At 54.2% G+C, this 26,324-nt stretch overlaps 2 protein-coding genes across 3 annotated transcripts in view; one reads left to right on the top strand and one right to left on the bottom strand.

Annotated features, from left to right (window-relative positions):
- Positions 1–329: 329 nt before the first annotated feature.
- On the top strand, positions 330–21,392 carry Cd5 (CD5 molecule). Of its 2 annotated transcripts, none has more exons than XM_013028954.1 (11): positions 330–428; positions 9,476–9,511; positions 12,821–13,141; positions 13,602–13,664; positions 13,797–14,180; positions 15,773–16,063; positions 17,519–17,644; positions 18,203–18,256; positions 19,605–19,718; positions 20,239–20,330; positions 20,978–21,392. In XM_013028954.1, exons 1-10 carry the CDS (start codon positions 377–379, stop codon positions 20,325–20,327), a joined length of 1,530 nt encoding a protein of 509 aa, XP_012884408.1. In that variant the 5' UTR covers positions 330–376; the 3' UTR covers positions 20,328–20,330; positions 20,978–21,392. The 2 variants fall into 2 exon arrangements, with proteins under 2 accessions (XP_012884408.1, XP_012884407.1); XM_013028953.1 differs by having other exon boundaries at positions 20,961–21,392.
- A 2,970-nt stretch (positions 21,393–24,362) lies between these two features.
- The window catches only part of Vps37c (vacuolar protein sorting 37 homolog C (S. cerevisiae)), a 9,426-nt gene continuing 7,464 nt past the window's right edge, over positions 24,363–26,324 (bottom strand). The window contains exon 6 of the mRNA XM_013028993.1: positions 24,363–26,323. Coding sequence (XP_012884447.1) covers positions 25,805–26,323 — 519 coding nt within the window. The 3' untranslated portion in view covers positions 24,363–25,804. The remainder of the gene's footprint in view (position 26,324) is intronic.

The following is a 26,324-nucleotide window of genomic DNA, read 5'->3' as shown; positions in this document are numbered from 1 at the left end:
GCTTGGACCTTGCCTGTCCACACCTCTATCCACCTGCTCTCACCTCCTTCCGCGGCCCCTGCAAACCACAGCCTCGTCCCACCAGGACGATGGCCCTGTCTGGTGATGGGGTGGTCGGTCAGGGGCTCTGCCCCAGTCCTGGGCATCTAGGGCAGGAAGCTGGAGAAGCCAGGGCCACCATTCGAACCGAGACAAGTGGTTCGTTGCCAGGAGGAAGTTGACAGTTCAACTTCAAACACATGGGTGACGCAGGCACATGCCTGCTTCCCTAGCCCTCCTCACCCCTCCCTCCCTGAGAACAAGACACCCCGCGGGGCCAGACACCCTCACCCACGGGTGCTGAGCTTGGAGGCTGAGGCGGAAGGAGGCTGTCCCCATGGGCTCTCAGAAAACATCGTTGGCCACCACGTACCTGCTGGGGATGCTGGGTGAGTACCTGCCAGCTCTGACTGGACCCCTACACATGCTGGAGTGTGGGGACAAGATGGATGCTCTCCAGATTATTTCTGGAATGTTCGGGAGGTTTGGGGCTACCAGCACCCCACCTCCTCTCCTCTCTGGCCCCCATTTGCTCCTCTAGCCACATCCCTAGGCCCTACTCATCCCTCCACCTCCACCATCCCAACTCTGCACGCCACTGAGGGCATCCCTGGAGATCCGTGCTCAGGAGACTCAGCCCAGAAGTCGGGCTGTCCAGCCTCATCCTGTGCAGCCTCTCTGCCCCGCGCCTCCAAAGGGCCCAGCCTTCCCTCAGTTACCTTTGGGGACAGGGCAGCTGTGAGGATGCCTGGGGAGAGTGGGCCGAGGCAGAGCTGACCCCTCTGAAGCCGCCATAGTAGCTCCTGACTCTTCTCACACACAGTCCTGGGGGCCAGTGGGGAAGGTCATGGGCATGTGGGGAGCCTACGGGCAGGCAGTGGGTCTGGAGGCCCACGCTTGAGCTCTAAGCCTGGCTAGGAGTGGCACTGACAGGCCCCTACCCTCTCCACACCCCCGTCTGCCCATTTACAGCATGTAGGGAAGGGGTTCCGCCGGTTCCAGAAGGCTTGTTGGATAGGCCAGGGCGAGGGGTGCCAGGCTCTGGGGTGGTTAGGAAGAAGCAAAGGGTTTCCCGCTTTGCAGGGAAGGGGCAGGGGTCTCACAGCCTCAGCAGGGGCCTTGATCTGCACCTAGAGTGAGTCTGTGTGTGTGTGCGCGCGCGTGCATGTGCGTGTGTGTAAATTTGGATGTGTGTGCCTGTGTGCATGACTTTCCTGGGCACTGCATGGCCGCCTCCCCTCATCGTGGAACCATGGCTCAGGCACGCGTGAACTCACATGGCCATTTGTACATGGAGCCGCCAGAGGCTCAAAGTGCTTCTGTCCCCAGATAAGCAGCCACTGGTTGCCTTTCTGTACCCTGCTAGGGTGCTATTGTTAGCCTCTGGTTCTGGGGGTTCCTAGGGAGCAGGCCTTTACCCTCCCCAGCCCACATCTAGCCCAGAGAGGCTGAGCCGGCTAAGCGCCCCATTGGCCATGGAGGGGGCCCTGAGGGTCCTGGTCTGCAGAGCCTCCCACCGGAAGCCCATCCTGGCAGTGCGGGTGTGAGGACAGAGCCTGTGTAAATGGCAGTCTGGTGGTTAATACATACCCTTGCTCCAGGGGGTCACTGTGGACAAAATACTTTTAAAGCCATTTATTTTTATTGTTGTCAGTCGTGGGGCTTGAACTCAGGGCCTGAATGCTGTCCCTGAGCTCTTCTACTCAAGGCTAGTACTCTACCACTTTGAGCCACAGCACCACTTCCAGTTTTCATTGAAGAGTCTCACGGACTTGCCTTCCAGCTCTGGCATCGAACTGTGATCCTCAGATCTCAACTTCCTGGCTAATTAGGATTACAGGTGTGAGCCACCAGCACCAGGCTCCCATTTATTTTTTTCTGTGAGGCTTGAACTCAGGGCCTGGGCACTGTCCCTACGCTATTTTGCTCAAGGCTAGTGTTATACCACTTTGGCCAAAGCTCCACTTCTGACCCTATTTTGGTGATTAATTAGAGATCAAAGTCTCATGGACTTTCCTACCTGAGCTGGCTCCGAACCGCGATCCTCAGATATCAGCCTCCTGGGTAGCGAGGATTACACGCGTGAGCCACTGGTGCCCAGCTTTAAAGCCATTTATTACTGATGCATCTCAGTAGTGCAGGAAGTAGAGAGGCCTATCACGTCCATTTTGCAGTGAGGAAAACTAAGGCCCAGAAAAGCCAAGTGGCCAAGCCAAGGCCAGCCCCCACGCCCTCACAGGGTCCCTCTCTGTCCCCTTAGCGAAGAGGACAGTCCCTCAAAGCCTCGGGACACAGCCTTCACAGTGATATGCAGTCCTGAGGATGGGGGGGCCATCCCTAGGAGACATAAAAACAGACCCATTAGCACCCCAGCTCTGGGGACACCACAGCCTCGGAGCTGGAGGACACTATGGCCCCCAATGTTCCTGGGGTGAGCATGGCAGGCCAGATTCTCCATGCTGGGCCTTCTAGCACAGCCTGCCTGGGCCTCACCCACTGGGGGTGGAGGGAGTGGGGAGGTAGCTCAGGCCGGGCCTGGCTTACCAGGCCGCCGGGCCACAGGCTCCAGAAGCCAGTTTGGATCCTGGTCTGCCATTTGCCAGTTAGGTGACCTTGGGCTAGTCTTATAAGCCTCAGTTTTCTCATCTGTACACTGAAAATGGTAATATGCTTCCTAGAGATTTAATGGGATTTGATAAACGAATGCACATCAAGTGCCATGCATTGTACAGTAGTTCAAGAGCTCAATACACATGAATAATAACAACAGCAACGGTTATAGCTATTACCAGGCCAGCAGGAAACACGATGAAGTAGGATGGGGCGGGAAAGAGTGTCTTGCTAGATGCTCACCTAGCCATCAATCTTGACCCCAGGCCTCTGGTCATTCATTCATCTATTTAGAATATACACTGGGTGCCCAGCTCTGTGCCCAGAGGCAGGGCCCAGCAGTGACCCTGAAGCCAGCAGTGACCCTGAGGCCCAGCAGTGACGCCGAGGCCAGCAGTGACTTGGGTAGGTCTTGGTGTGCCACTGACTGCCCAGCCACAGGCTCAACCAAGGCCAGGCAGAAACAAGTGCCTGACATTCTCACCTGAAACCCTGACAAAGCCAGATGCCCGTGGTTCATGCCTATAATCCTAGCTTCTCAGGAGGCTGAGATCTGAGAATCACATTTTGAAACCAGTCCAGGCAGAAATGTCAGTGACACTCTTATCTCAAAGTGGTAATGGGCTAGCCTTGAGCACAAAAGCTCAGAGACAGTGCCCAGGCCCTGAGTTCAAGCCCCACAATGGAAAAGAAAAAAAGGAAGGGAAGGGAAGGGAAGGGACAAGAGAAACCCAGACAAGTGCCACACAGGAAACACCAGCTGGCTGGCTGATGAGTTGGGCCCCAGATGGCCCTCTTAGCCTGGCAGGCCAGGCACCCCGAAGGTGAAGTCCCCTGAGATCCAATAGAGTCAAAGAACCAGCCCGGCAGAGAAAGGAGGAAAGAGTCCCAGGCAGAGGGGACCAAAACAGTGAAGGCTATGGAGAAGGCCAGGACTAGGGCGGCTGGGTGTCATCAGAAGTGGAGGGAGGTCCTCGGATCTATCCCAGGAATTGCTCTGGTCCTCACTCAGACCTGTCAGAGCAGGCAGGCTCCTGGTGCTTCCATTTCTACACACGCAGAACAAGACAGTGACCTGCCCAGGGCCAACCCTCTGTGGCTCTTCAGGCTTGAGCATTGTGCAAGCCCTACATTGTGAGGCTTGGGTGTGTGTATGGGCGGGGAGGGGGGCTAGAGTTAGTAGAGATGGAAAGGGGCCTGGGAGAACCTCATCCAGGCCCTAGTTGCTCAGAGGAAAGATGTGAACTGCACGTGAGAGAATAATGGAACGCTTCCAGGTCCTGTGTCCCCAGTGCCCTTGAGTGTTTCAGACCACACAGCCCAAGCCTCGGGCTGCAGGAGTTCTAAGCAAGAAGGAGTAGTCACTCAGGGGGGGCCCCAGAGAACTTGAGTTCAGCCTGGAATTGCCCCGACACTGAAAAGATGGAAAAACTGAAAAGATGGAAAGAGGCCGGGGTCGATCATGACTAGAAGTATTGCTGGACACTCCACACTTCACCGCACCTGCCGCTCTCCACGCCCAGACACCAGGACCCACTGGGGGCCAAAGATTATATATAGTAGGGAGAGGAAGATGAAGGATCATCGAAGCAAACTCTGTCTCTTCTCTGTGTGTGTGTGTTCCTCTCTCTGTGTCTCTGTCTCTGTCTCTGTCTCTCATGTTACTACTAAGACTTGAATTCAGACTCTGGGCGCTGTCCCTGAGATTTTTTTTTCCCTCAAGGCTAGCACTCGACTACTTGAGCCACAGCTCCACTTCCAGCTGTTTGGTGGTTAATTGCAGAAAAGACTGCCTCATAGACCTTCCTGCCCAAGCTGGCTTCGAACAGCAATCCTCTGTTCTCAGCCTCCTGAAGAAGCTTAGATTACACTCATGAACCAACCGCGCTCGACTTTTGAAACGTCATCTCCTTACCTACCAGCCAACTGAGCCCACTCCTGTGTTGGGGATTGAGTGGAGTCTACACTCATCCCCATGATAGGAACATGCAGCAACTGTGAGGCACGGAGGGGCCTCGCAGGCTTCCCTCCAAAGCCCTGCGAGGCCGCTGCACCCCCTGCGTGGGACAAGCTATTTAACCCCTCACAGTATATAAAATAGGAAAAACCTACTCTACGGACTGGGAGAGCTAAGAAGAATGCAAACAAGGTGATGGTGGTGGTGGTGGTGGTGGCGGTGATGGTGATGAACGGTAGTGATGGCGATGGCAATGGCGGTGACGGTGAGGATGGTGGCACTGGGGACAGCGATGACGTCAGAGGTGGTGGTGGTCATGAGAGCAATTGTGATGGTGACGATGAAGATGGTAGTAGTGACAGTGCCGGTGGAGGTGATGGTGGTGTTGGTGATGGCGGTGATGGTGTTGGCCATGGCAGAGAAGGTGGTGGAGGCAATCGATGGTCATGTGGCTGTGCTTGAGAGAGAAGACAGGAAATATCACTCCTCTGTGGACCAGGCAGGCACCCAGGCAAAGGCCACACAGCCTAGACTTTGGGTCATTTCACCACAGGACACTTTCTTTTTTTTTTCTTTCTTTTTTTTCATAATCGTTCATGGGGCTGGAACTCAGGGCCTGGGACGCTGTCTCTAAGCCTTTTCACTCAAGGTTAGCCTTCTATCACTCTACTTTGAGCCACAGCTCCACTTCTGGTTTTCTAGTGGTTCATTGGAGATAAAAGTCTCACAGACTTTCCTGTCTGGGCTGGCTTTGAACCGTGATCCTCGGCTCTCAGCCTCCTGAGTGGCTAGGATGACAGGCGTGAGCCCCTAGTGGCCAGCAGCACTTTCTTTTTCAGGGCTCCCGTGGTTCTCGCTCGTCTGATCTTTCCTGAGGGTGATCTGTGAACGGAGCCTGGGCTGGCCGATAGGGATGGACAGGGCTGGCCTGGCCGAGTCCCTGCCCCAGGACTTCAGCGTCTGTCTGCTGCAGACCTTAGGGTCAGGTTCGTGTTCATGTCTACATCTCCACTCTGAGTACCCTGAAGGAGCATCAGAGGCCTTTCTCCCTTACTCCCAAGCCTTACTCCCAAGCTTGAGCCCAGTGCTACCTCTGGCCAGCCAAAGACTAGCACCACCTCAAGCTGGCCAGCTCAGATATGTGGCATACCACAAGTGCTGTTAAGAATGGTGAGTTTGCTGGGCGCTGGTGGCTCACACCTGTAATCCTAGCTACTCAGGAGGCTGAGATCTGAGGATCGTGGTTCAAAGCCAGCCCGGCAGGAAAGTCCATGAGACTCTTATCTCCAATAAACCACTTGAAAACTGAGAGTGGCGCTGTGGCTCAAGCAATAGAGCACTCGCCTTGGAGCTGAAGAGCGCAGGGACAGCGCCCAGGCCCAGAATTCAAGCCCCACGACCGACCCAAAAAAAAAAAAAAAAGAATTGTGAGTTTGGGAAAGGGACATGTGGAGCCTTGGTGGTCTGGACTCTGTGCTTTCTATAAAGGGGATCCTCCCATAGGGAAATCCCCAAGCCTAGCCCGCCACAGATCGGTTACCCCAGCTCTGAGCACCAAGCCCAGGCCTGTGAGGCCCTTCATCAGCACCGGAAAGGTGGTCTTGTGCTCAGTTCAGGCAACGAATGAGCAAACCAAGGTTGAAAGGGGTTCAGAGACTTCCTAGGTCCCAGGCCCACCTGCAGGAAGCATCCCACCAGCACTAGGTACATATTAGTGCCTACGAACTGGTTCTGTGCCTTAGAGCAGCAGAGGTCCAAGAGTCTCCTCTCTCCCCCACTAACACCACTTCGAGATGCTTCAGCCCTCATGACTTAGCCAAAGGAATGGCTGCGTGAAGATGGACTGCCTTGCTTCCTGGGGGCCAGCAGGGCAAAGGGTCTCCCAGCTTCTATACCACTTCCTGCTGAGGTCGCCCCGCCCACTGTGATAGATCAGATGATTGACAGCTGGGCCATCCATTTCTACCCAAGCCAGAGCTTGGACACTGCTCCATGCCTGACACGCTCTGTTCCAAGCCCTGCTATTTCAGGACAACTGTGGTGGTGAGGCCTAGCCCAGGGCCCCAGTGACTTGGTTACAGTGAGTCGGGGACGGTGGGGGTGCTGTCCCCTTAAAATTCTACCGCCAGTTTGAGACTACTCAAGACAAGAACCAGCCTTTCAAAAAAAATCTGCTGTTTCTTTAGACCCAGAGAGGATTTCTCCCAAGCAATGGAAACAGCTGCTTCCTATATAAATGCTGTCGTCCGCAGCCTCCAAGAGAAGCAAGGCTGAGGCCCACGGATGGGAGTCAGGATGCCGACCTGAGACTCAGGCCCCAGTCGCCTTCCCTACCCCTCCCCACGGTGCATCCTGGGTAGGGCCGGGTCCCCAGCCCCTGTTCTCTGGCCTGTCATGGTGATGGTAGTGGTGGTAATGGTTGTGGTAGTGTCTGGTGCTGGTGATGATGGTGATGTTGGTGTTGAGGGTGATGGCGATGGTGGTGATGACGATGACTCCCTTACCAACTAGGGAGCGAAGCCACCAGGTCAGCGTGGTCAGGTCCTTCCACCTGTCTGTGCCACAGTCTCCTCTAATAGAAGCCTATGCTGGGCTGTTCAAGGCCGCTGCTGGGCCTCCGGTCCTGCCTGGAGGCCCAGAAAGGAGCAAACGCCTTGAGTTTCCTTTTTGGTTGATTGTTCAGATGGTCAGACTTTCTGGAGTGAAAAATGCACACGGAGGGGAGGAAGGGATTAATGCCGCAATCCCCCAACCCGCAAAAAGCGACTCTCACCCTCCCAAGACCCAGTGCGCCAGTGTGCTCCAGTGGCCTCTGTTCTGTCATTTTGCTTGTTTGAGGAAAGGGATGGTTGCGTCCTACAACTCCAAAGGGGCGGCGTGAGGAGGGCTGTGGGCGATGGAGCCGGTGCGTATCTCCATCAGCAACATGCTCCAGTGTACACCAAAGAAGAATCATTCCCTGCAGAGTCATTTTATTTATTTTTATTTTATTTTTGGGGGGGTCTGATTGTGGGTCCTGAACTCTGGGCCTGGGTGCTGTCCCTCAGCTCTTCAGCTCAAGGCTAGTGCTCTACCACTTGAGCCACAGTGCTACTTTTGGTTTTCTGGGACATAAGAGTCTCACAGACTTTCCTGCCCAGGCTGCCTTTGAACCATGATCCTCAGATCTCAGCCTCCTGAGTAGCTAGGATTACAGGCATGAGCCACCAACACCCGGCTGGGACAACTTATTTTTCCTTTCCAAACCCAGTGTTTTACTAACTAAGCCAGGCGCTTTTTTTAAATTATTATTATTTTTTATTGTGAAAATACTGTACAGAGGGGTTACAATTACATGGGCAAGATAGTGAGTACATTTCTTATCAAGCATTGTAGCCTCCTCCTTTGTTTACCCTTCCCATCCCTTCCCATCCTCCCCCCTCCCCCCACCCAATCCTCCCCCCACCAAGTTGTAAAGTTCGTTTTTGACATGACAACTTGTACTTCTCATTGTTGCAACGGGTCCACCTGTATCCTTATTTAAACGACTTGTTTTTCCCTTCCCCTCCACATATTATACCGACATCAAATACAGTGAAAGCATGGGTTATACTGTGGGGGAGGGACATACAAAGCAACAAAGAAATAATCTTATAATTGCGTTAGAAACAAATGCATGAAAGAAACAAAAAAAACATTTAAAATGCATATCTTAGGGTTCATTTTCCTAGCGTCACCTTATCTGACCTTTTCTGCTTGACTCATACATATACTAGATATTGCAAATAAGGGAAATCATGGGACCTATGTTTCTTTGGGCTTGGCTTACTTCACTTAATATAATTTTTTCCAAGTCTTTCCATTTCCTAACAAATGGGGCAATGTCATTCTTCCTGATGGAGGCATAGAAAAGCCAGGCTTTTTGCCTTTTGTTTTTCTTTTTTATTTGGTGGGGGGGGTCTGATCGTGGGGCCTAAACTCTGGGCCTGGGCGCTGTCCCTCAGCTCTTCAGCTCAAGGCTAGCACTCTACCACTTGAGCCACAGTGCCACTTTCGGCTTTTCTTTTTTCTTATGTGGTGCTAAGGAATCGAACGCAGGGCCTCAGGTATGCAAGGCAAGTGCTCTACCACTGAGCCACCTTCCCAGCCCCTGCAGAGTCATTTTAAAAACTAGTTGTGATCAGTTGCTGGTGGCTCACGCCTGTCAGACTAGCTACTCAGAAGGCTGAGATCTGAGGATTGTGGCTCAAAGCCAGCCCTGGCAGGAAAGACCGTGAGACTCTGATTTCCAATACACCACCAGAAAACTGGAAGTGGCGCTGTGGCTCAAGTGGCAGAGCACTTGCCTTGAGCTGAAGAGCTGAGGGACAGCGCCCAGGCCCAGAGTTCAAGCTGCATGACCGACCAAAATAAATAAATAAATAGTTGTTGCCAGCCACGCAAGGCTCACACCTGTAATCCTAGCTCCTCAGGAGCCTGAGAAGGGAGGATCACAGTTCAAAACCAGCCCAGGCAGGAAAGTCCATGAGACTCTTATCTCCAAGCAATCACCAGAAAGCCAGAAGTAGAGCCATACCTCAAATGGAAGAGTGCTAGCTTTGAGCAAAAGAATCTAAGGAACAGTGCCCAGGCCCTGAGTTTAAGCCCCAGAACCAGCTCCCCCCTACCCCCCCCACCAAAAAAAGTAGGTGTTGCTTTTTTGCAAGAGGAAAAGAATGGACAGTTGTAATCTCCTATGACAAATTCAGGCTCACTTAGGAGTTCCAAGCCCTGGAATGAAAGCCCCTGCATTTGGAACCCCATAGCCGTGGAGTGAGGGGCAGGGAGCCATCAAGGCCGCTGCCCAGGGCATGAGCTTCACTTCCTGACCTTCCTCTTTCCTTTCCACAGTCACTTCCTGCCTCGGGTCCAGGTGGGACGGGCCAGGTAAGGAACAGCTGTGTGAGGGGAGGGCCTGGGGCTGGGGGGGGGGGAGGGAGGGAGGTGACACCATCGAGCCCATGAAGAAGCTGTCACCTCCACCAGAGCAAGTGCTACTTCATATTCAGACACAGGTGCGCAAGCTCAGGTGCACACGTGCACACGCATGCACACGCAGAAGATGCCCCTGTGCGGGTGCTGCCCTTGATGACTGCAAGGAACCATGCAAACACGAGTTCTCATGTCAGTTGCTATCCTGACTCTGTCTCCATGCATCAGAGATACACTGACCAGTTAGTGCTCCTTTACAGTGCTCTGACTCTGAGCCATACCCTCAGGCCTTTCCACTTCTTTTTCACTTTCTCCTATTGGTTTTTGCCCAGGACTCGCCTCAGACCAGGATGCTCCTACCTAGGCTTCCCACACTACTGAGCTTAACAGGCACTCACTACCACCCCGATCTTACTGGCTGAGATGGAATATCACTCACTTTTTTGTCCAGGCTGGCCTCAGTGTTTCTCCCCATCTCAGGCTCCCAAACAGTTGGAAAACTCAAGCCAAGTGAAGCTTTTTTTTTTCTTTTTTAAAAAACTCAGGAGTTTCCTCACTCCTCCCACCACGGGCCTCTCTTTCGTCTTGCTTCAGATCCCATTGTGCTGAATTTACTTCAGAAGTACTGAAGCTAGAAAAGGCTGTAGGGGCTCAGCAGCCCCCGGGGGGGCCAGGGCCTGAAGCTGCCTCTAACACTGACCTCTAGCAAGTTACTTGCTCTCCGAATGCCCATCTCCCCACCCATGAGATGAGGAGAACATTCTCTTCCCTGGGAGCAGCCAGTGAGTGAGCTGCTGGGCACAAAGCCAAATAAAGGATTCAGCAAATGTGAGGTGTCGGACCAGCCTGGCCTGCCCCTCGCTGGCCCACCTAACCCTGGCAAGGCCCACCCCTGCCCTCTTGAGCCGCTCATGTTCTCATCAGTGAGATGAAGCAGTTCCCAGCCAGGAAACACCTCCACCCCAGAGCCTCCTCAAAGAACCTTTCACCTTTCAGAACTTGTCTTGAATAAACATATTCACTCTGCTCGGATTTACATGGGAAAAAGAAAATCCGCAACAAAGCCTTGCTTCCATCTCTGCTCCATCTGTCCAGTCTCCACCCATACCCGACACCCCAGGCAATGGCCACGTCCATTCCTCCCTTGCATCTCCCTCCAAGCTCTTCATGCAAACACACACGCACACAAACTATATATACGACACCACACGCATCACACACAAGCGCGCATGCGCACATGAAGCACAAACACAAATGTGCATGCGCAAACCACATGCACCTTACATGTGCGCTCACGCACCTGCACCCAACATACACACACACACACATGCATGCACACACAATTGGCCCTCCCACCTCTGGTTTCAGCCAAGTGCAGATCAGAAATGTAGCTAGGCCCAACAGGGTTAGCTCTGAACATTCATAGATAGCTTTTCTTGCTCTCATTCCCTCAACGATACAGTATAATAACCCTTTATATAGCGTCTATATTGTATTAGGGTTATAAGTAATGTAGAGATGGTTTAAAGTATTCAGGAGAATGTGTGTCAGTCATATGCAAATACCGTGCCTTTTTATTTTTCTGCAGGAAAAATTAATAAAGGACCTGGTCCCAGGGCCTTTTGCACATGCTAATCACACACTCTACCACTGAGCTATCTCCCTAGTCCCTATACTATTTTATGTAAGGACCTTGTGGATTTTATTAACGGTGGGAGGTTTGAGAACCAATCCTCCATAGATACTGAGGAGCCATTTACTCCCACGGAGCCTCATAAAAATCACAGAAGCCACCAAGCAGCAGTGACCTGTGAGGCTAGCGGTTCAGGCAGCTAAGATCTGAGGACTGCTGTTCAAAGCCAGCCCAGGAAGATAGATATGAAAGACCCTTATCTCCAACTAACCAGCAAAAAGCCAGAAGTAGAGCTGTGGTTCAAGTGGTAGAATAACAGCCTTGAGCAAAAAAGCCAAGCAAGAGAGACTGCAAGGCCCTGAGTCCCAGTACTCACACACACACACACACACACACACACACACACACACACACACACACTCCCAAAGTCACCTACCTATATGACCTAGCAATTTCACTGCTAGGTATTTACTCCACAAAAAGTGGAAATACACCTGGCCTACACTAAACCATGTACCTGGCTGTTTATAACAGCTTGATTCTTAGTAGCAGTTCCCAGAAACAATCCTAATAGTTGTGGAATACCATGTAGCAAATCTATACAGTGATATGTTACTTATCAATAAAAAAAATGAACTGCCGAGACAGGCAGCAACATCCACAAGTTTCAAATACATAAAAATAGGTGGAGCAAAAGAAGCCAGGCTCAAAAAATATGCATATAATTCTGTTTAAGTCTATGACCTTGTGGAATAGGCAAAACTAATTTCTTCTGACAGAAAGCAGATCCGTGGTCGCCTGAAGCTGGATTTGGGGAAATTAATTGTCGAGGGCCATTCGAGAACTTCCTGCTTGATGGACATGCCTCAAATCTCCAATTAGGATGGTGGCTGTGTGCTTGAATAATTTTTCCAATCGCATTAAACAGTCTTCTTAAAATCAGGGCATTTCACTGCATGGAAATTGTACTGTAGTGAAAATAATTTTAAGCCGGGCACAGTGACTCAAACCTTGTAATCCTAGCTACTTGGGAGATGAAGATAGGGGTGATTAAAGTTTGAGGCCAACCCAGACAAGAAGTTTGTGAGGCTCCATCTCAGCCAACGGCTGGGCACCATCATATGTACCTGTCATCTCAAGGGTTGGGCGTGGTGTCACGCACCAGTCCCTCCCCAGCAAACATGGGGACCCCCGGAGGATCAAAGCCCAGGCCAGCCTGAGACGAAAGAAAGACCTTACTTCAAAATAATCAATGCAAAAAGATACTAGAGGTCTAGCTTACGAGGTAGAGCAAGTGCAAGGCCCTGGGTCCAATCTCCAGTATTGAAGGGGGTGGAAATAGATTTTAAGAGTTGAAACACAAATAGACCAGTCAGGACCCACTGAGCGAGAATTTCCAGGAATGGAGGCGAGGTCTGCCGGAAAGAGGGGCTGAAGGCATTTTGTCTCCTGCCTTGAGTTCCCCTCCACCATTTCCCCAGAAGGTACAAGGTTCAAGGGGAGCAAAGGAGGAGACAGCAGGAGGGGCAGGAGGGAACCTGGCTAGGCCTGAGGACACAGGTGCAGGTCGGGATGGACCATGGAGACTCCCTGCCCCCCCTAATACCTTCTACTACCTCTTTAACCCCCAGATTTCCAGGTGAGGTTAACTGGCTCCCCGTCAAGGTGCCAGGGCCAGCTGGAGGTCTCCATCACGGGGGACGTGTGGCTCACAGTGTGCCGGCGGAGCTGGGGTGGGAGCCTGGACCGCCTGGACGAAGCTCCCCAACACAGGTGGGAAGTCTGCCAGCAGCTGCACTGTGGGGAGATCTTGGCCTTCCAGTTTTTCCCAAGGTTCAGCATCCCCCGGAACCAGAAACAGATCACCTGCCACGGCCCCACGGGGTCCTTCTCCAACTGCAGCACCAGCTCAGCGCCGGCACAGTGCCCTCCACTGGGCCTCATCTGCCAGGGTGGGTCCCAGACACCCCAGACATGGTGGGGGTGAGGGGGTGGGAGGTGCTAGACGCCCACTGGGCCTGTGACCTGGGCCTCCCCACCCCGAGCAAGCACATGGAAGGAAAGGGGTGCCCTGGCTTATAGGGGACTGGCAGAGGAAGGGCGGGGGGGGGGCACTGGTATCTGTCTGGTAGGATGAGTGACACAGGACCTGGCTCTGCCCAGTGACAAGTTCCTTGTCCCTCTTAGCCTCCGTTTCCCCATGTGTAAATTGTGGGAGGCTGAGACAGTGTGAGGTGTGTGCTGGCGTGTCCATGTGTGTGTGTGTGGGGGGGGTCACAAAGCTTGTTTGGCAAGTGGCACATGTGTCACAAGTTCCAGGCCGTCCTTCTCCTCCTCTCCCCCCTCCCCACACCCTCATTCTTCCCTCCTCCTCCTCCCTCCCTTCCTCCTCACCGCAGTGTCTCCTTACAGGCTTCCAGACGGCACCTCCACCACCCACGAGCCCCCCACCCACGACTACCCCAGAACCCACAGGTAAGAGGGCTTTGAGGCCTGGTGGGGAGTGAGGCATCCTGGGAAGGGCCAGATCTAGCATTCAGCTCTTGCTACCCCGGGCACGGTGAAGGTGTGCTCAGACCCATCCTCCCCTTCCTCCTCCCTCCCCAGCTCCCCCCAGGCTGCAGCTGGTAGCAGGGCCCGGGAGCCCGCAGTGCGCAGGCGTGGTGGAATTCTACCACGGCAGCCAGGGTGGCACCATCCTCCACGAGACCCAGGAGCCGCTGGACAGCCTGGGCAACCTCCTCTGCGCGGCTCTCCAGTGTGGAACCTTCCTGAAGCATCTGCCACAGGCTGAGGTAGCCAGAGCCCCAGGCCTGCAGGAACCAATGAGAGAGACAGAGACAGAGACGGCCAGTGCTGGTGGGGCTGAGCGAAGGAGCCCTTTGCCAGCTCGATGGAAAGTCCAGAACTCCAGCTGTGCCTCCCTGCCTCAGTGCTTCCAGAAAATACAGCCCCAGGAGGACAGCCAGGTGCTGGCCCTGGTCTGCTCAGGTCAGTGGGACTGGCCCTGGGGATGATCACATTCTCCTTATAGAGAATACAAGGGACAGAGATGTGGTGTCCACATCCCCAAGCCTCTAAAAAGTAGGAAGGGTGGGGGCAGGGAGGCTGCCACTGAAACCCAGCCCAGAGAATGGCTGACTCTCTCTCCCCTGGAAAGGGCCAGCCTCGACCCAAGGAAGTTTTTAAGTCACCAGAGATGCACTTGGAAGAATGATGAGGAAGAGGAGGTCCCTGGGGCCTGGACATCAGAGCACAGCTGCCAAAGGAGGGGGAGGGGCGGTGTAACCAGAGCCAGCCCTCCCCCCACCCCCACCAGGGGGGGACAATGCCACAGATCTGGGTGGCACTGGTGTAGCTGAGGGGAGGCCGAGGCGGTGGCCAACAAGGAACAGCAGGTGCTTTGAACAGTTCAAAGCAAGGCGAGGTGGTGGGTCTCTGTTTTCAGAAGTGTTCTCACGCAGCCTGGACTCTGTTCACAGACATCGTACCTAGTGTGGGGACCATTCATTTTTACACTCACCCCTCTTTTATGGGTGGGAAAGGTGAGGCTGAGAGAGGTTCCGTTTTGTGCCAACTATCAATCACACAGCAATCACTAGGTTTTTCCACGTCTACCCAGACCCTGTTGCCTCTTAGCATTTGGCATTCAGAGAACCACCCAAGATGGGCAGCAATGGCATCACCTGGGAGCTGGTTACAAATAGAGACTGGGCACCGGTGGCTCCCACCTATAATCCTAGCTACTCAGGAGGCTAAAGATCATGGTTTAAAGCCAGCCCAGACAGGAAGGTCTGTATGAATCTTAATTACACTTAACTAGCAAAAGGCTGGAGGACCAGCTGTGGCTTAAGTTGTAGAGTGCTAGTAGCCTTGAGTGGAAAAAAGCTAAGGGACAGCATGTAGGCCCTGAGTTCAAGCCCTAGGACACACACAAAGAAAGGTCTCTGTGATTCCTGCCCAAATATAGGAGGCATAGCTCTGGATTCTTGGGACTGGGGCCCTAGATTTGTGAAATATACTGTCCCCTCCAGGCAGAAGCAGTGCCCAAGGGTCTTGGCCCAGGGGCTGGTTACAGCCCCTCTCCCTCTGCTCCTATCAAGGAGCCCTCATGCAGACTACAAACCTGCAAAGCCATGCCAGGGTCTTCTTGCCTTTGAAGGTTCTTCTAAATAGAAGATTCGCTAGGGCTTTGAAAGTGGCTGTTGCCATGGAAACTGGCCAAAGTTGGTGAGATCATAACTCATTCTAAATGGAGCAGAGCGGCCTCGTGCTCCAACAGAGGAGACTTGTTCATTCATTTCTACTCATCAGGACTCATAGCTCAAAGTCTGGCCCTCAGAGCGCGGGGCCTGGGCAGTGGGATACCTGGGTTCTGTCCACCAGGCCTTGGAGCAGATCCTCCCCAACCCCTGGGTCTCCCCACTCTGAAATGCATCTTGGCTGCCAGCAGCTGCTCAAGGGGCCCCAGGTCCCAAGCTGGGTGAGGGGAAGTACAAGAAGGAGGGATATGGAAAAGGAAGCCCTCAGGGTGCCCCTCCAGTCAAGTCTGCCTCTTATCTCCCAGTGCTTCTCCTCCTCAGGTTTCCAGCCCAAGGTGCAGAGCCGCCTGGTGGGGGGCAGCAGTGTGTGTGAAGGCAGTGTGGAGGTGCGCCAGGGTGCGCGGTGGGCCGTCCTGTGTGACAGCTCTGTGGCCAAGCGTCTGGCCCGGTGGGAAGAGCTGTGCCAGGAGCAGCAGTGCGGCAGGGCCATCTCCTTCCGTGCGCTGGACGCCAGTGGGACCTCTGCAGGGCTCTCCTGTCCCCATGAGAAGTTGTCCCAGTGCTACAAGCTTCAGGAGAGAAAAACCCACTGCAAGAGGGTGTTTGTCACATGTGAGTTGATTGCAGGCCACCGTGGGCAGAGGGCGGGCTGGACTTTCCCTCTGGGACCCCATCAGTGCCCCAGAGCCTGAGAAAAGAGTGGCAAAAAGGATTTGGAGAGCAAGTAGGCTCAGACAGTAATGGGTAGGAACAATAAAGAGAACACCTGATGAGATCGCTGTCCAGGAGATAATGGATGGCACAACTCTCCTTATAGCTTGTGCTCTCCCAGGGTGAAGTTAGAAAATCAGGGGTGGGTGGTACATATTTGCCATGTGCATAGTAATTTCCTAATGGATAGAAGAGGGATGGATGGATAGATGGATGGGTGAGTGGGTAGGTAAATAGATGGACTAATGAGAGAGTGGATGGATGGATGGATGGATGAACTAATGAATGAATGGATGGATGAATGGATGGATGGATGGATGATGGACTAATGGGTGAGTGGGTAAAAGAATGGATGGGTGGATAGAGAGATGGATGGGTGGATAGACTAGTGAGTGGTTGGGTAGATGGACAGATAAATGGATGGATGGATGGATGGATGGACTAATGGGGGTGAGTGGGTAAAAGAATGTTTGGGTGGATAGATGAATGGATGGATGGATGGATGGACTAATGGGTGAGTGGGTAAAAGAATGTTTGGGTTGATAGATGAATGGATGGATGGATGGATGGATGGATGGATGGACCAATGGGTGAGTGGGTAAAAGAATGTTTGGGTGGATAGATGAATGGGTGGATGGATGGATGGATGGATGGATAGGTGGATGGATGGACTAGTGAGTGAGTGGATAGGTGGATGGATAGATGAATGGTTGGATAGCTTAATAATTGAGTTGAGGTGATGAATCAATGAATGGATAGACTAATGAGTGAGTAGATGAATGGATGAGTAGATGGGTAGATGAATGGATGGATAAATGAGTGGATAGGGTGGAAGGGTGTATGTGTGGATATAGATAGATCAATCGCTTGATCAAATGATGAGTGGGTGAGTGAATGGGTGGATGGATGGATGGGTGGGTGGGTGGACTAATGGGTGAGTAAATGGGTGAGTGGATGAATGGAGGGATGGATGGATAAATGGGCATTGTTTTGCCATATATATATATTATATATATATTATATATATATAATATATATATAATATATATATATATATATATATAATGTCCTTGTTGGTAAATGATGGGAAGTTGATCACCTTTAAGTAGCAAATGATGGGAAAACTAACAGTTGATCGCAAATGTAAGTAGAAGCTTGATGATCAACTGCTAGCTGGATGAATGCCATTTCCTGGAGACAGAGGGCTAGCCAGATAGGTAACTCCTTTCCACACATACTGGTGGATCTGTGGGAGGAGTGAGGGGCTTGGGGGAGTCAGACTGCAGCCATGCCCTCTGAGGGGACAGCTACCCTACCCCCATGGCCAGGACTGACCTACACCCTCCCCTTGCCCAGGCCAGAATCCAAACCCAGCAGGCATGGCTGCAGGCACCGTGGCAAGTATCATCCTGACCCTGGTGCTTCTGGCTGTACTGCTGGTCATGTGTGGACCCATCGCCTACAAGAAGCTGGTGAAGAAATGTAGGTACCGAAACCTCTCACCACCCAGCCTCCCCCTCTGCCCATCAGCTCTGTTCAGTAACAGAAAGCAGGAAGAAGGCCCCAGCCATTCCTTGAGCTGAAGCAGGCCCAGGGCTGGGACAGAAGCAGGGCCTCTAACAGCGGGAGACACTGGACCCAGGCCCCCAGGTCTACCCCGTAGTAGCTGCTGTGACACTGACTGAGCCGCGGCATCCCTCTGAGCCTCCATTTCCCCATCTACCAGATGGGCAGCTCCGCAGCTTGTGAACGCCAGGGGTTGTCAGCTGGCCTCGCAGAACTCGAGAGACAAGGAAGGACGATTAGGGGAGGTTAGGGGTGAGATTTGGGTGCTGGTCCCAAATGTCCTGCTGGATCTGTACACTCCTTCGCACCCTTCTCTGGCACCTGAGGGCTCCATTTCCCCTCGTTAGGAAACTGAGGCTGGAAAGACTGGAGGGACAGAGCACTTGGACCTCTTCCTCCCTCCTCACCCTTATCCCCCCCCTGCTCTACACCCTCCCCCACCCTTCCTTACTGTGCTTCCTGTCTGTCACCCAGTTCGCCAGAAGAAGCAGCGCCAATGGATTGGCCCCACCGGAATGAGCCAGAGCAGTAAGTGTCCCCAGAGGTGGGGATTCCCCTCTGCCCTGGGCCAGGGGGGCTGAGTCAAGGTCTGGGCAGTGGTGGCTGGAGGCTCAGATCTCCACCACACTCCACCAAGGTGTGATTGTGGCTGACCGCTGTCTCCATGCTGGGGAGGGCCAAGGCTTTTAAATGGGGCAGACAGATGAGTGGTTTTTGCCTCTGAAGCCTCAGACACCCTGATATCCCCTGTGTCACCTGCCCAGTCTCTGTAGTTGACTTAAGCAGAGATCCATCACCAGCCTTCCCTTCCTGTGAATTGCCTAACTCAGGGGCCAACAGATCCAACAGACCACAGAAGCAAACAGACCTGGGAAACCATGAACTAAGCAAGGTTCAACTCAAGTCTCTGTTTCAGGACTTAGCAAAAATCCTTATTCATGGGCATTTTTTTTCCATCATTCATCTCCGAGGCAAGGAGGTGTTGAAGAAAGATTGTCCAAACTGATTTTATCATAGAATAATTGTATTTTTTTTACTGTTTTCTTTTATGCTGATACTAACTAGAGCTTGAACTCAAGGCCTAGGCACTGTCCTTGAGCTTTTCAATCAAAGCTGAGGTTCTATCACTTGAGCCACAGCTCCACTCCCAGCTGTTTGCTCATTAGCTGGAGATCCGAGTTCTGCCTTGGGCTAGCTTTGAATTGTGATTCTCAGATCTCAGTTTCCTGAGTAGCTAAGAGTGATCCTACCATCTCTCCTACTCAGGAGAGATCTGAGATCTGAGAATGATGGCTCCAAGCCAAGCAGGAAAGCCTATGAGATTCCTATCTCTAATTAACCACCAAAAAAGAGCCAGAAGTGAAGCTGTGGCTTAAGTGGTAGAGCGCTAGTCTTGAGTGAAAAAGCTAAAGGACAGCACCCAGGCCATGAGTTCAAGAACCAGCACTAGCACAAAAATAAATTATGATGACAATGAGGAGGAGGAGCAGGAGGAGCAGGAGGAGGAGGAGGAGCAGGAGCAGGAGCAGGAGCAGGAGCAGGAGCAGGAGCAGGAGGAGGAGGAGGAAGAGGAGGGAGGATGACAACCCTCAGCTCCTGGGAGTACATCTCTCAATCACTACTGAGAAAATGCTTGATGACTGACTGACTGACGGCCATACCAATCAGATTACTACTGGCCAGTATCAGGCTGCTCTCCGAGTCTGCACTTGGCCTCGTTAGCACAAACACTCACCACCCCAGAGAGATGTACTGTAAAGGCTGTGGGTACCTCTGCCCCTTCCCCTGGAAACAGAAAGACCCTGGGCCTGTTGGGGACTGAAGCAGAGGACAGCACAGGAAGTTTAACCATGCCGCTGTCCCCACATCTGCTCAGTGTCTTTCCATCGCAACCACACCGTGCGGTCCCAGGTTGAGAACCCAGCTGCCTCCCATGTGGACAACGAATACAGCCAGCCTCCCAGGAACTCCCACCTGTCCAGTTATCCAGGTGAGTGGCCCGGGGTCGGGGTGGGGCAGGGGCGAGGACACAGCCCTGCTGAGGCTCGGCATGTTTTGGCGGTGCAGAGGATCAAACTGCCCACTTGACAGCACACACCTTTCACAGCAGGGCTGTGGAAGGCATTCAGCTTCGCAAGCATCAGAGGCTCTGCTGAGACCTTGAACCACTCATCCTGCCCTTCTCAAGAGAAGAAGGCACTTGGATGGATGCCATTAAGCCCCGGCCTTGCTGGGATCTAAGGGGCCTGCTTCTCTGCAGGGCTTTAAGGGGCTGGATGGTAAATGAGGCCGGAGCAGAGCCACTAAGGGGCCGACCCAAGGCTCCCATTGCTGGCTCAAACAATGAAGCCCCAGGGCAGCTGGAGCCTCGCATCATTAGTGAATGCTTGGCTGAGTTGATCAAAACCCATCTAGTGTGTCAGCAGCTCAAAAAGTACCTGTGATCTCCCAAGCCACCAGGCTCTGAGGAGTCCTCAGTATAAACCTCGCTCTCCCCTCCACCCCTCCAGCTCTGGAAGGGGCCCTGCAGCGTGCCTCGGCCCAGCCCGACAACTCCTCCGACAGTGACTATGATCTTCACACAGCTCAGAGGCTGTGAAAGGTGAGCTTGTTCCCCGCCCCCCACCCTCCCCGCTCCTTGGCACCTGGGACTCCCACCCCGTCTGGTGATGCCACTCATCCATATACAAGTACGGCCCCAAGCATGATTCTCATAAAGGGGAAGAAAATGCACTGGCAGTTTTGACAAGGGAGACCATTAGACAACTCGCAGAGGATCATGGATCTTTTTGCTCATTTTTTGGAGGGGGGGGGAAATGTCGGTTCTGGGGCTTGAACTCAGGGCCTTGGGTACTGTCCTTAAGCTTTTGTGCTCAAGGATAACACTCTACCACTAGAGCCACAGTTCCACTTCTGGCTTTTTGGTAGTGAATTGAAGAGTCTCAAGCATTTCCTGCCTGGGCTGGCTTTGAACAGCAACCCTCAGAGCTCAACCTCTTGAGTAGCTGGGATTACAGGCATGAGCCACATGCCCGGATCATGGATCTTAAAGCCATCTTGTCCACAAAGCTCTTTTGAAAAGATTCCTAAGGGTCTGGGACAGAATTGAACCTCTTCAGAGCTTCCAAGCAGGGAGACAGGCCCCGGAACTGCTGTTCCCAAGCTAAGCACGGGGCACCAGCCCTTCCTCTCCTCCCAGGTCACCTCTGAGTGACAGCATCTCCTCTGACAGGTCCCTTCACTTCACAGGACTGGGAACCAAACAAAAGACCCAGAGCCACCCTCAGCTGTCCTGAGGACACTCTGCTTTCACCATTTGAAAGCGACATCCCATTCCTACCCCCGGCCAGAACCTGGACACAGAGACCACGCCCTGCCACACATCCTGTGCCCTGCAGTGGTGCCCAGCTCCCACGGCCCTGTCCTTCCAACCACAGCAGCTGCACAAGCCCTACCCCCACCCCAACAATGGAGTTTACAAGAGAGTAGAGCCCAGATGTAACCTGCCCTCCCAAGCAGAGATCAGGGTGCCAGAGGGGGTCCCCTTTTCCTAAGCTCCAGGCCCTTCCCATCTGCACAGAGATATGCCTTTGAGGAAGTGCATGGATTTCTCTTATGTATTTTTAATGTGTTCTTTGTAAATAATGATTTTTCAACTTCTTGAGAACTTGTGTACTCTGGCTTCTTCTGCCTAGGGGATCACTCCCATGGGCCCCTCTGGGGGTCTACCAGGCTGTGCTGCCTTCCTGGTTAAAGGGCTGCACACCAAAAGGTGCACACAGGGAGAAGAGCCAGTCAGGACTCTCACATCACGCAAAGATGCCTTTCTCTCTAGACCGCAGGGCCTGCTGGCTGGTGCGGTTGTGTGTGAGCCCTAGGTACCCAGCAATTGCTAGCTTATGTTAAGGCACCTCGAGGCACCAAGCTAAGGTGGTTGTAGCCAATCAGAGTCAACAGAGAATGGGGATGGGTGTGTCCCTTAGGTTCCAGTCATTTCCTCCACTAAAATAGTCTCCTCTACTACTCAGAGATCAGAGATGTAGCAAACCCCACTCATGCCTCAGTTTCCCTATGGCTGAGAGAAGGGATTCTAAGCAGGAGCCCCAGATCTAACAATACAGGGATAGCTTTGCTTGGTCACTAAGCCATCAGGCATCAGTGGGTGACAGGTGGAGGGGTGGAGCCTCTTTCCATACTGGGAGCACAGTTCAAGCCACAGCAGACAGTTCTAGAAGAGCAGAGGGGAGTGCAGAGACAATGGAGCACTGGGGTGGGGAGGAGCTCGGGGGAGGTGAATCAGAAGCAAGGACTTGGGCCTCCAGACCCTCCACTGGGCCTCACTTCCGACAGCCCAGGGTGTAGGGCCCAGGTCTCCAACCTGCCCCTGGCTATGCTGGGATTCCAGACAGAGCAGCCATGCAGCTTCCCATGACTGACAGGATGAAGGGACACCCCAAAAAGACACCACCACAAGGCTGCTCTAGGGAGAAGGTTCAGAGGCACCTGTGTCTCCCACCAGGGCCTCCCCTGCTAAGTTCTTGCTAGTCCAGCCACCATACCGTGGCATCGAAGCCACCATGGCCTACTTAAAAGACAACCCAAAACCCAAGAGCGAAGCTGAGAAGTCTCTGGAACACTGCCTCTAAGTGCTGTGGGCTGGGTGACTCATCCAACAATCCCTGCTCAGTTACACAACTGAACGGGAACTGTTGCCAGCCTTCAAACCTTTGTCTACTTTCCATCTTCAGGGACCAGACCCACCCCGCAGGCCTCGGCCGGGGCTGGGGGAGTGGCAGGTCCCGCTCAGCTATGGAGTACACCCTGGGGACCCCTCCTGGGCACCCTTGCACCAGCACCTGCTAGAGAACAAGGGCTGTCCCTGCCCCTTCCCTAAATGGTACTGGATGTTTCTCTTTAAGAAGTTGTGCAAGGGGGATTCAAGGTGTCCGTTTGTGAGTGCAAAGCATCCCGACCATTGTCACGTTTTTCGTCTTCCTCCATCTCTCCCAAGCGCGGCTCATCCCCTCTAGTGACCTGGTTTACCTGGCTCCATTCTCGCCTGGGCAGTGAATAATCTGACTGCATTCACCCACCCACCCCCTCTCCTCCACGAATGGCACGTGTGCCAGTTCTCGTGTCTAGCATTCTCCTCAGGCTATCCAGGAAGCCAAGAACCTGTCAGGAATGCTCCTGGATACACCTTCAAAGTTACTGGGTGCCCAGGAAGTGGGGATTCAAGATGGAGGATGAGAGTGCTTGCTAAGCTACGGATCTCTTCCAGGTTCCAAACTGGACACAGGGTGCCTGTCCCCATACAGCCCACTCCACCCCACAAGGCCTGCTGCCACCTGGCAAAGGGCACTGGTGGCTGCAGGGGCAAGAGGCCCGGAGGGCACCTGGGACCAGGCAAGTGCTCTATCTCAGGTGTGCGGCTGGGAGGAGGGGACGGGGCAGTGGGGCGCAGCACACAGACACAGTTCACATTCCTCAGGAAGCAGGCCCATTGGTGCCCCTGCCACCACGCTGGCCCCAACCCAGGACAGGGCCAACTGGACTGTGCCGCCAGTGATTCTGCACATGTCTCCGAGTTGTCCTCTGGCTCTCCCTGCGGTAGGTCCTGTGTCCTCAGCCACAGACTCGTGCGCAGCAAGGACAGAGGGCAGAGCAAAGGGCAACAATGCTGGACTGGAGCCAGGGCCACTTTCAGGTCCTAGGAGACATCAGTGCCACGGAGGCAGAGACTACCTCCACCGCCAGGCTACACAGCTGGCCCGCAATTAGAACTGGGACTGTAGCAGCTTAGCAGGACTCAGGAGATGTGGCCCTGCTGAGTAAGTCATACTGGGGACTCAAAGCATCCCTGGAAGCCTGACCCAGGAAGGACACACACGAGGACCAACAGAAGGGACTATGAGCATACCTACCTCAGCCAGGTGCCAGTGGCTCATGCCTGTAGTCCTACTCAGAAGGCTGAGATCTGAGGATCCTGGTTCGAAGCCAACACAGTTAATAAAATCTATGTGACTTTTATTTCCAATAAGCCAAAGCCCAAAGGCTGGAAGAAGACATATGGCTGCAGCGGTCGAGTGCCAGTCTTGAACTAAAAGGCTAAGGGACAGAGCCTGGGTGCTGAGTTCAAATCCTAGTATAAGAAAAAGGAGGGAGAGGAAAGGAGAGGGAGGGAGGGAGAGAGAGAGGGAGAGAAAGCTCATCTCCAGCTTCTCTCGCTGCCATTGGTCCTGAGGCAGGCAGGTGATCCTCAGCTCAGCTCAGCGGCACTGGAAACATGCTGTCCCATATCCAGTTTACAAACCGGATGGCCCACAGCCGGGCTGAGAAGCAGATGGTCCTGCCAGCCTAACAGATGGCAGGCAGCAGCAGCAGCAGCGCCACGGAGGCTGAGCTGAAGCCCGGGTGCCCCCTGGCGGTTCTGCATGCCACTGCACTGGTCCGGACAAGGCTCCAGCAAGAAAACAGCTAAGAAAGAACACCAAGGGGCAGGAGAGGAACAAGACGGGAGCAAAGGAGCAGGGGAGGTGGGCGCTCAGGCCATCCAGGGAGAAGGTGCCCTGCAGACAGGAAGCGTAGAGTGTGATTCAGGGCTTCCTACTAGCAAACCACTGGAGCCACAACGTGACGTGTAACTCATCCAAGTTTATTACGGCAATTATACACAAACATACAGGCGAGCACTCGTCCATCCGCTTCAAAAGCACTCGCACACAGACTCCAGGAGCGAGTTTTTTATAAATAACGTAGAAGCAAGCACAGTTGGTGAGGAGCGGGCAGCGCTCGGCTAGCATCATGCACACCGCCCGGCGAGCCGGCCAGCAGGGGCAGGCACCGGGAGGTCGGGTTCCTCCTTGGCCCCAGCAGCCCCAGGCCCACCAGAGGCTGGGTCCTCGGGCGATGGCCGTTTCAAGGCACATACGACTTCCTAATCTGTAGCAGCTCTGTGGTCTGCCGGAGACCCGGTTCGCTTGGGAACAACCCAGTGAACGCCTCATCCTTCGCAGCCCCTCTGGTCCATGAGGCCATATTTATTGCTGACCATGCTGCGGCCCCCAGGGTGCTGGGGCTGCCGGACACACAGTCTCAGTCCCTGTCCTTCACATCCAGACGACGATGACGACGAGGTACAGAGACACCAACCCCTCCCCCCCACACACACACCCCCCCCGCAGTGATGGTGTTTGGAAAGCACCAGGTGGGAAGTCACCCCGAGGGCGTCTCGTGACGTCCGTCTTGCAGGGACATTGGGGTTACGGGGGAATTCTGTGAGGGGTAAAGGGCACAGGGGGCTGCTTGCAGATGAGATTCAAGGCACTAAAGGAGTGGATGGACGGCTGAGCCGCTGGAAAAAGCCAACCAGAAGTGGAGGGCAGAGGACAGAGGTGGCTGGGAGGTGACCCCTGGATTCCTGGGTGTCAACCTTCACCCTCCCCAGCCCTCTCACTGAACTGGTGTCGCTGTCACTCAAACTAGTTCACAGGACACACCTGTCTGCCGGCCGATCACAGTTAGTTATGGCTTTATAGGACTTCAAGACAAGTTGCTCCCCTGCGCCCTTCCACCCAGTCCTAGCTAGGGTTCCGGGGCACGCTGCCCAACAGGACAGACACGAGGCGTTGCAGCACGCGGCACGGGCTCCACATCCAGTATGCCAAACCCCCAGGCAGAGGTGGGGGTAGGCGGGGCCAGAGACCCAGGGCCACTTTGTCACCAAGTGCACGGTGCACTGGGGTCAGACGTCCTTGGGAGCAGGCACAAGTAGATGTGACCTGCACACGCTCACACAGTCACCAGAGAACCGAGCGCAGGAAGAGTAACAATCAGAGTCTCAGAGCGGTGGAGCTCCCAGGACAAAGGCCAGCCAGATCGTCTGCCACAGCCGGCCGGTCACACTGCCCGGTGCCTTTCAGAGCCTGCATGCTCCCAGACGGGTGCTCTGAGGCCTCCGTGCGCCTACCCAGTCCACCGGGAGCACGGACGCCACTTCCAGTGGGACCTCGAATCTCGGCGATGGTGGGCCAGAGGCTGTGACACAGGCGGGATGTGGAGGGGCCAGGACCAGGGCTAATACCCAGGCCAGGCAGGCCCCGGGGGTGGTGGGAAGCCATAGGGGGGTGCGGGTCCGGGAGGATATGGAGGCTGAGGGGGCAGCGAGGGCTGAGGAGGTCCTGGGAAGCCTGGGAGCTGGGGCTGCGTTGGGTAGGGAGGCTTTGCTCCTGGTGAGAGGTAAGGGGATTGCTGGGGATAACCAGGACTGGAGGCCCGGCCCCCCAGGGGGTACCCAGGCCCAGAGGCGCTCGTCGGGGCCACGGGATAGCCAGGCCTAGGCGGTAGGCTCCTCTGTGGGGACCAGGAGAAGCCTGCACTAGTCCTGGGTCCCGGCTGGGCTGACGGATAAGGGGGACCCAGAGGCCCGCCGTAGGAGGAGGGCTGGGCCACCACGGGGAACGGGGCTGGCCGCAGGGCTCCCTGCGCTGTGGGGCCTGTGGGCAGGTTGGGGGACGGGCTGTAGGGCAAAGGGTAGGGCGGCACAGCGACCGGCTGCGGGGGCTGCTCCTCTGCCACGGGGGGCGTGGCCGGGGGC

Source organism: Dipodomys ordii, unplaced genomic scaffold (genome assembly GCF_000151885.1).
Source record: "Dipodomys ordii isolate 6190 unplaced genomic scaffold, Dord_2.0 Scaffold117, whole genome shotgun sequence".
NCBI classification, from domain to species: Eukaryota; Metazoa; Chordata; class Mammalia; order Rodentia; family Heteromyidae; genus Dipodomys; species Dipodomys ordii.
Note: the sequence above shows the minus strand (reverse complement) of the source record. Positions and strands in the feature narration are given on the sequence as shown.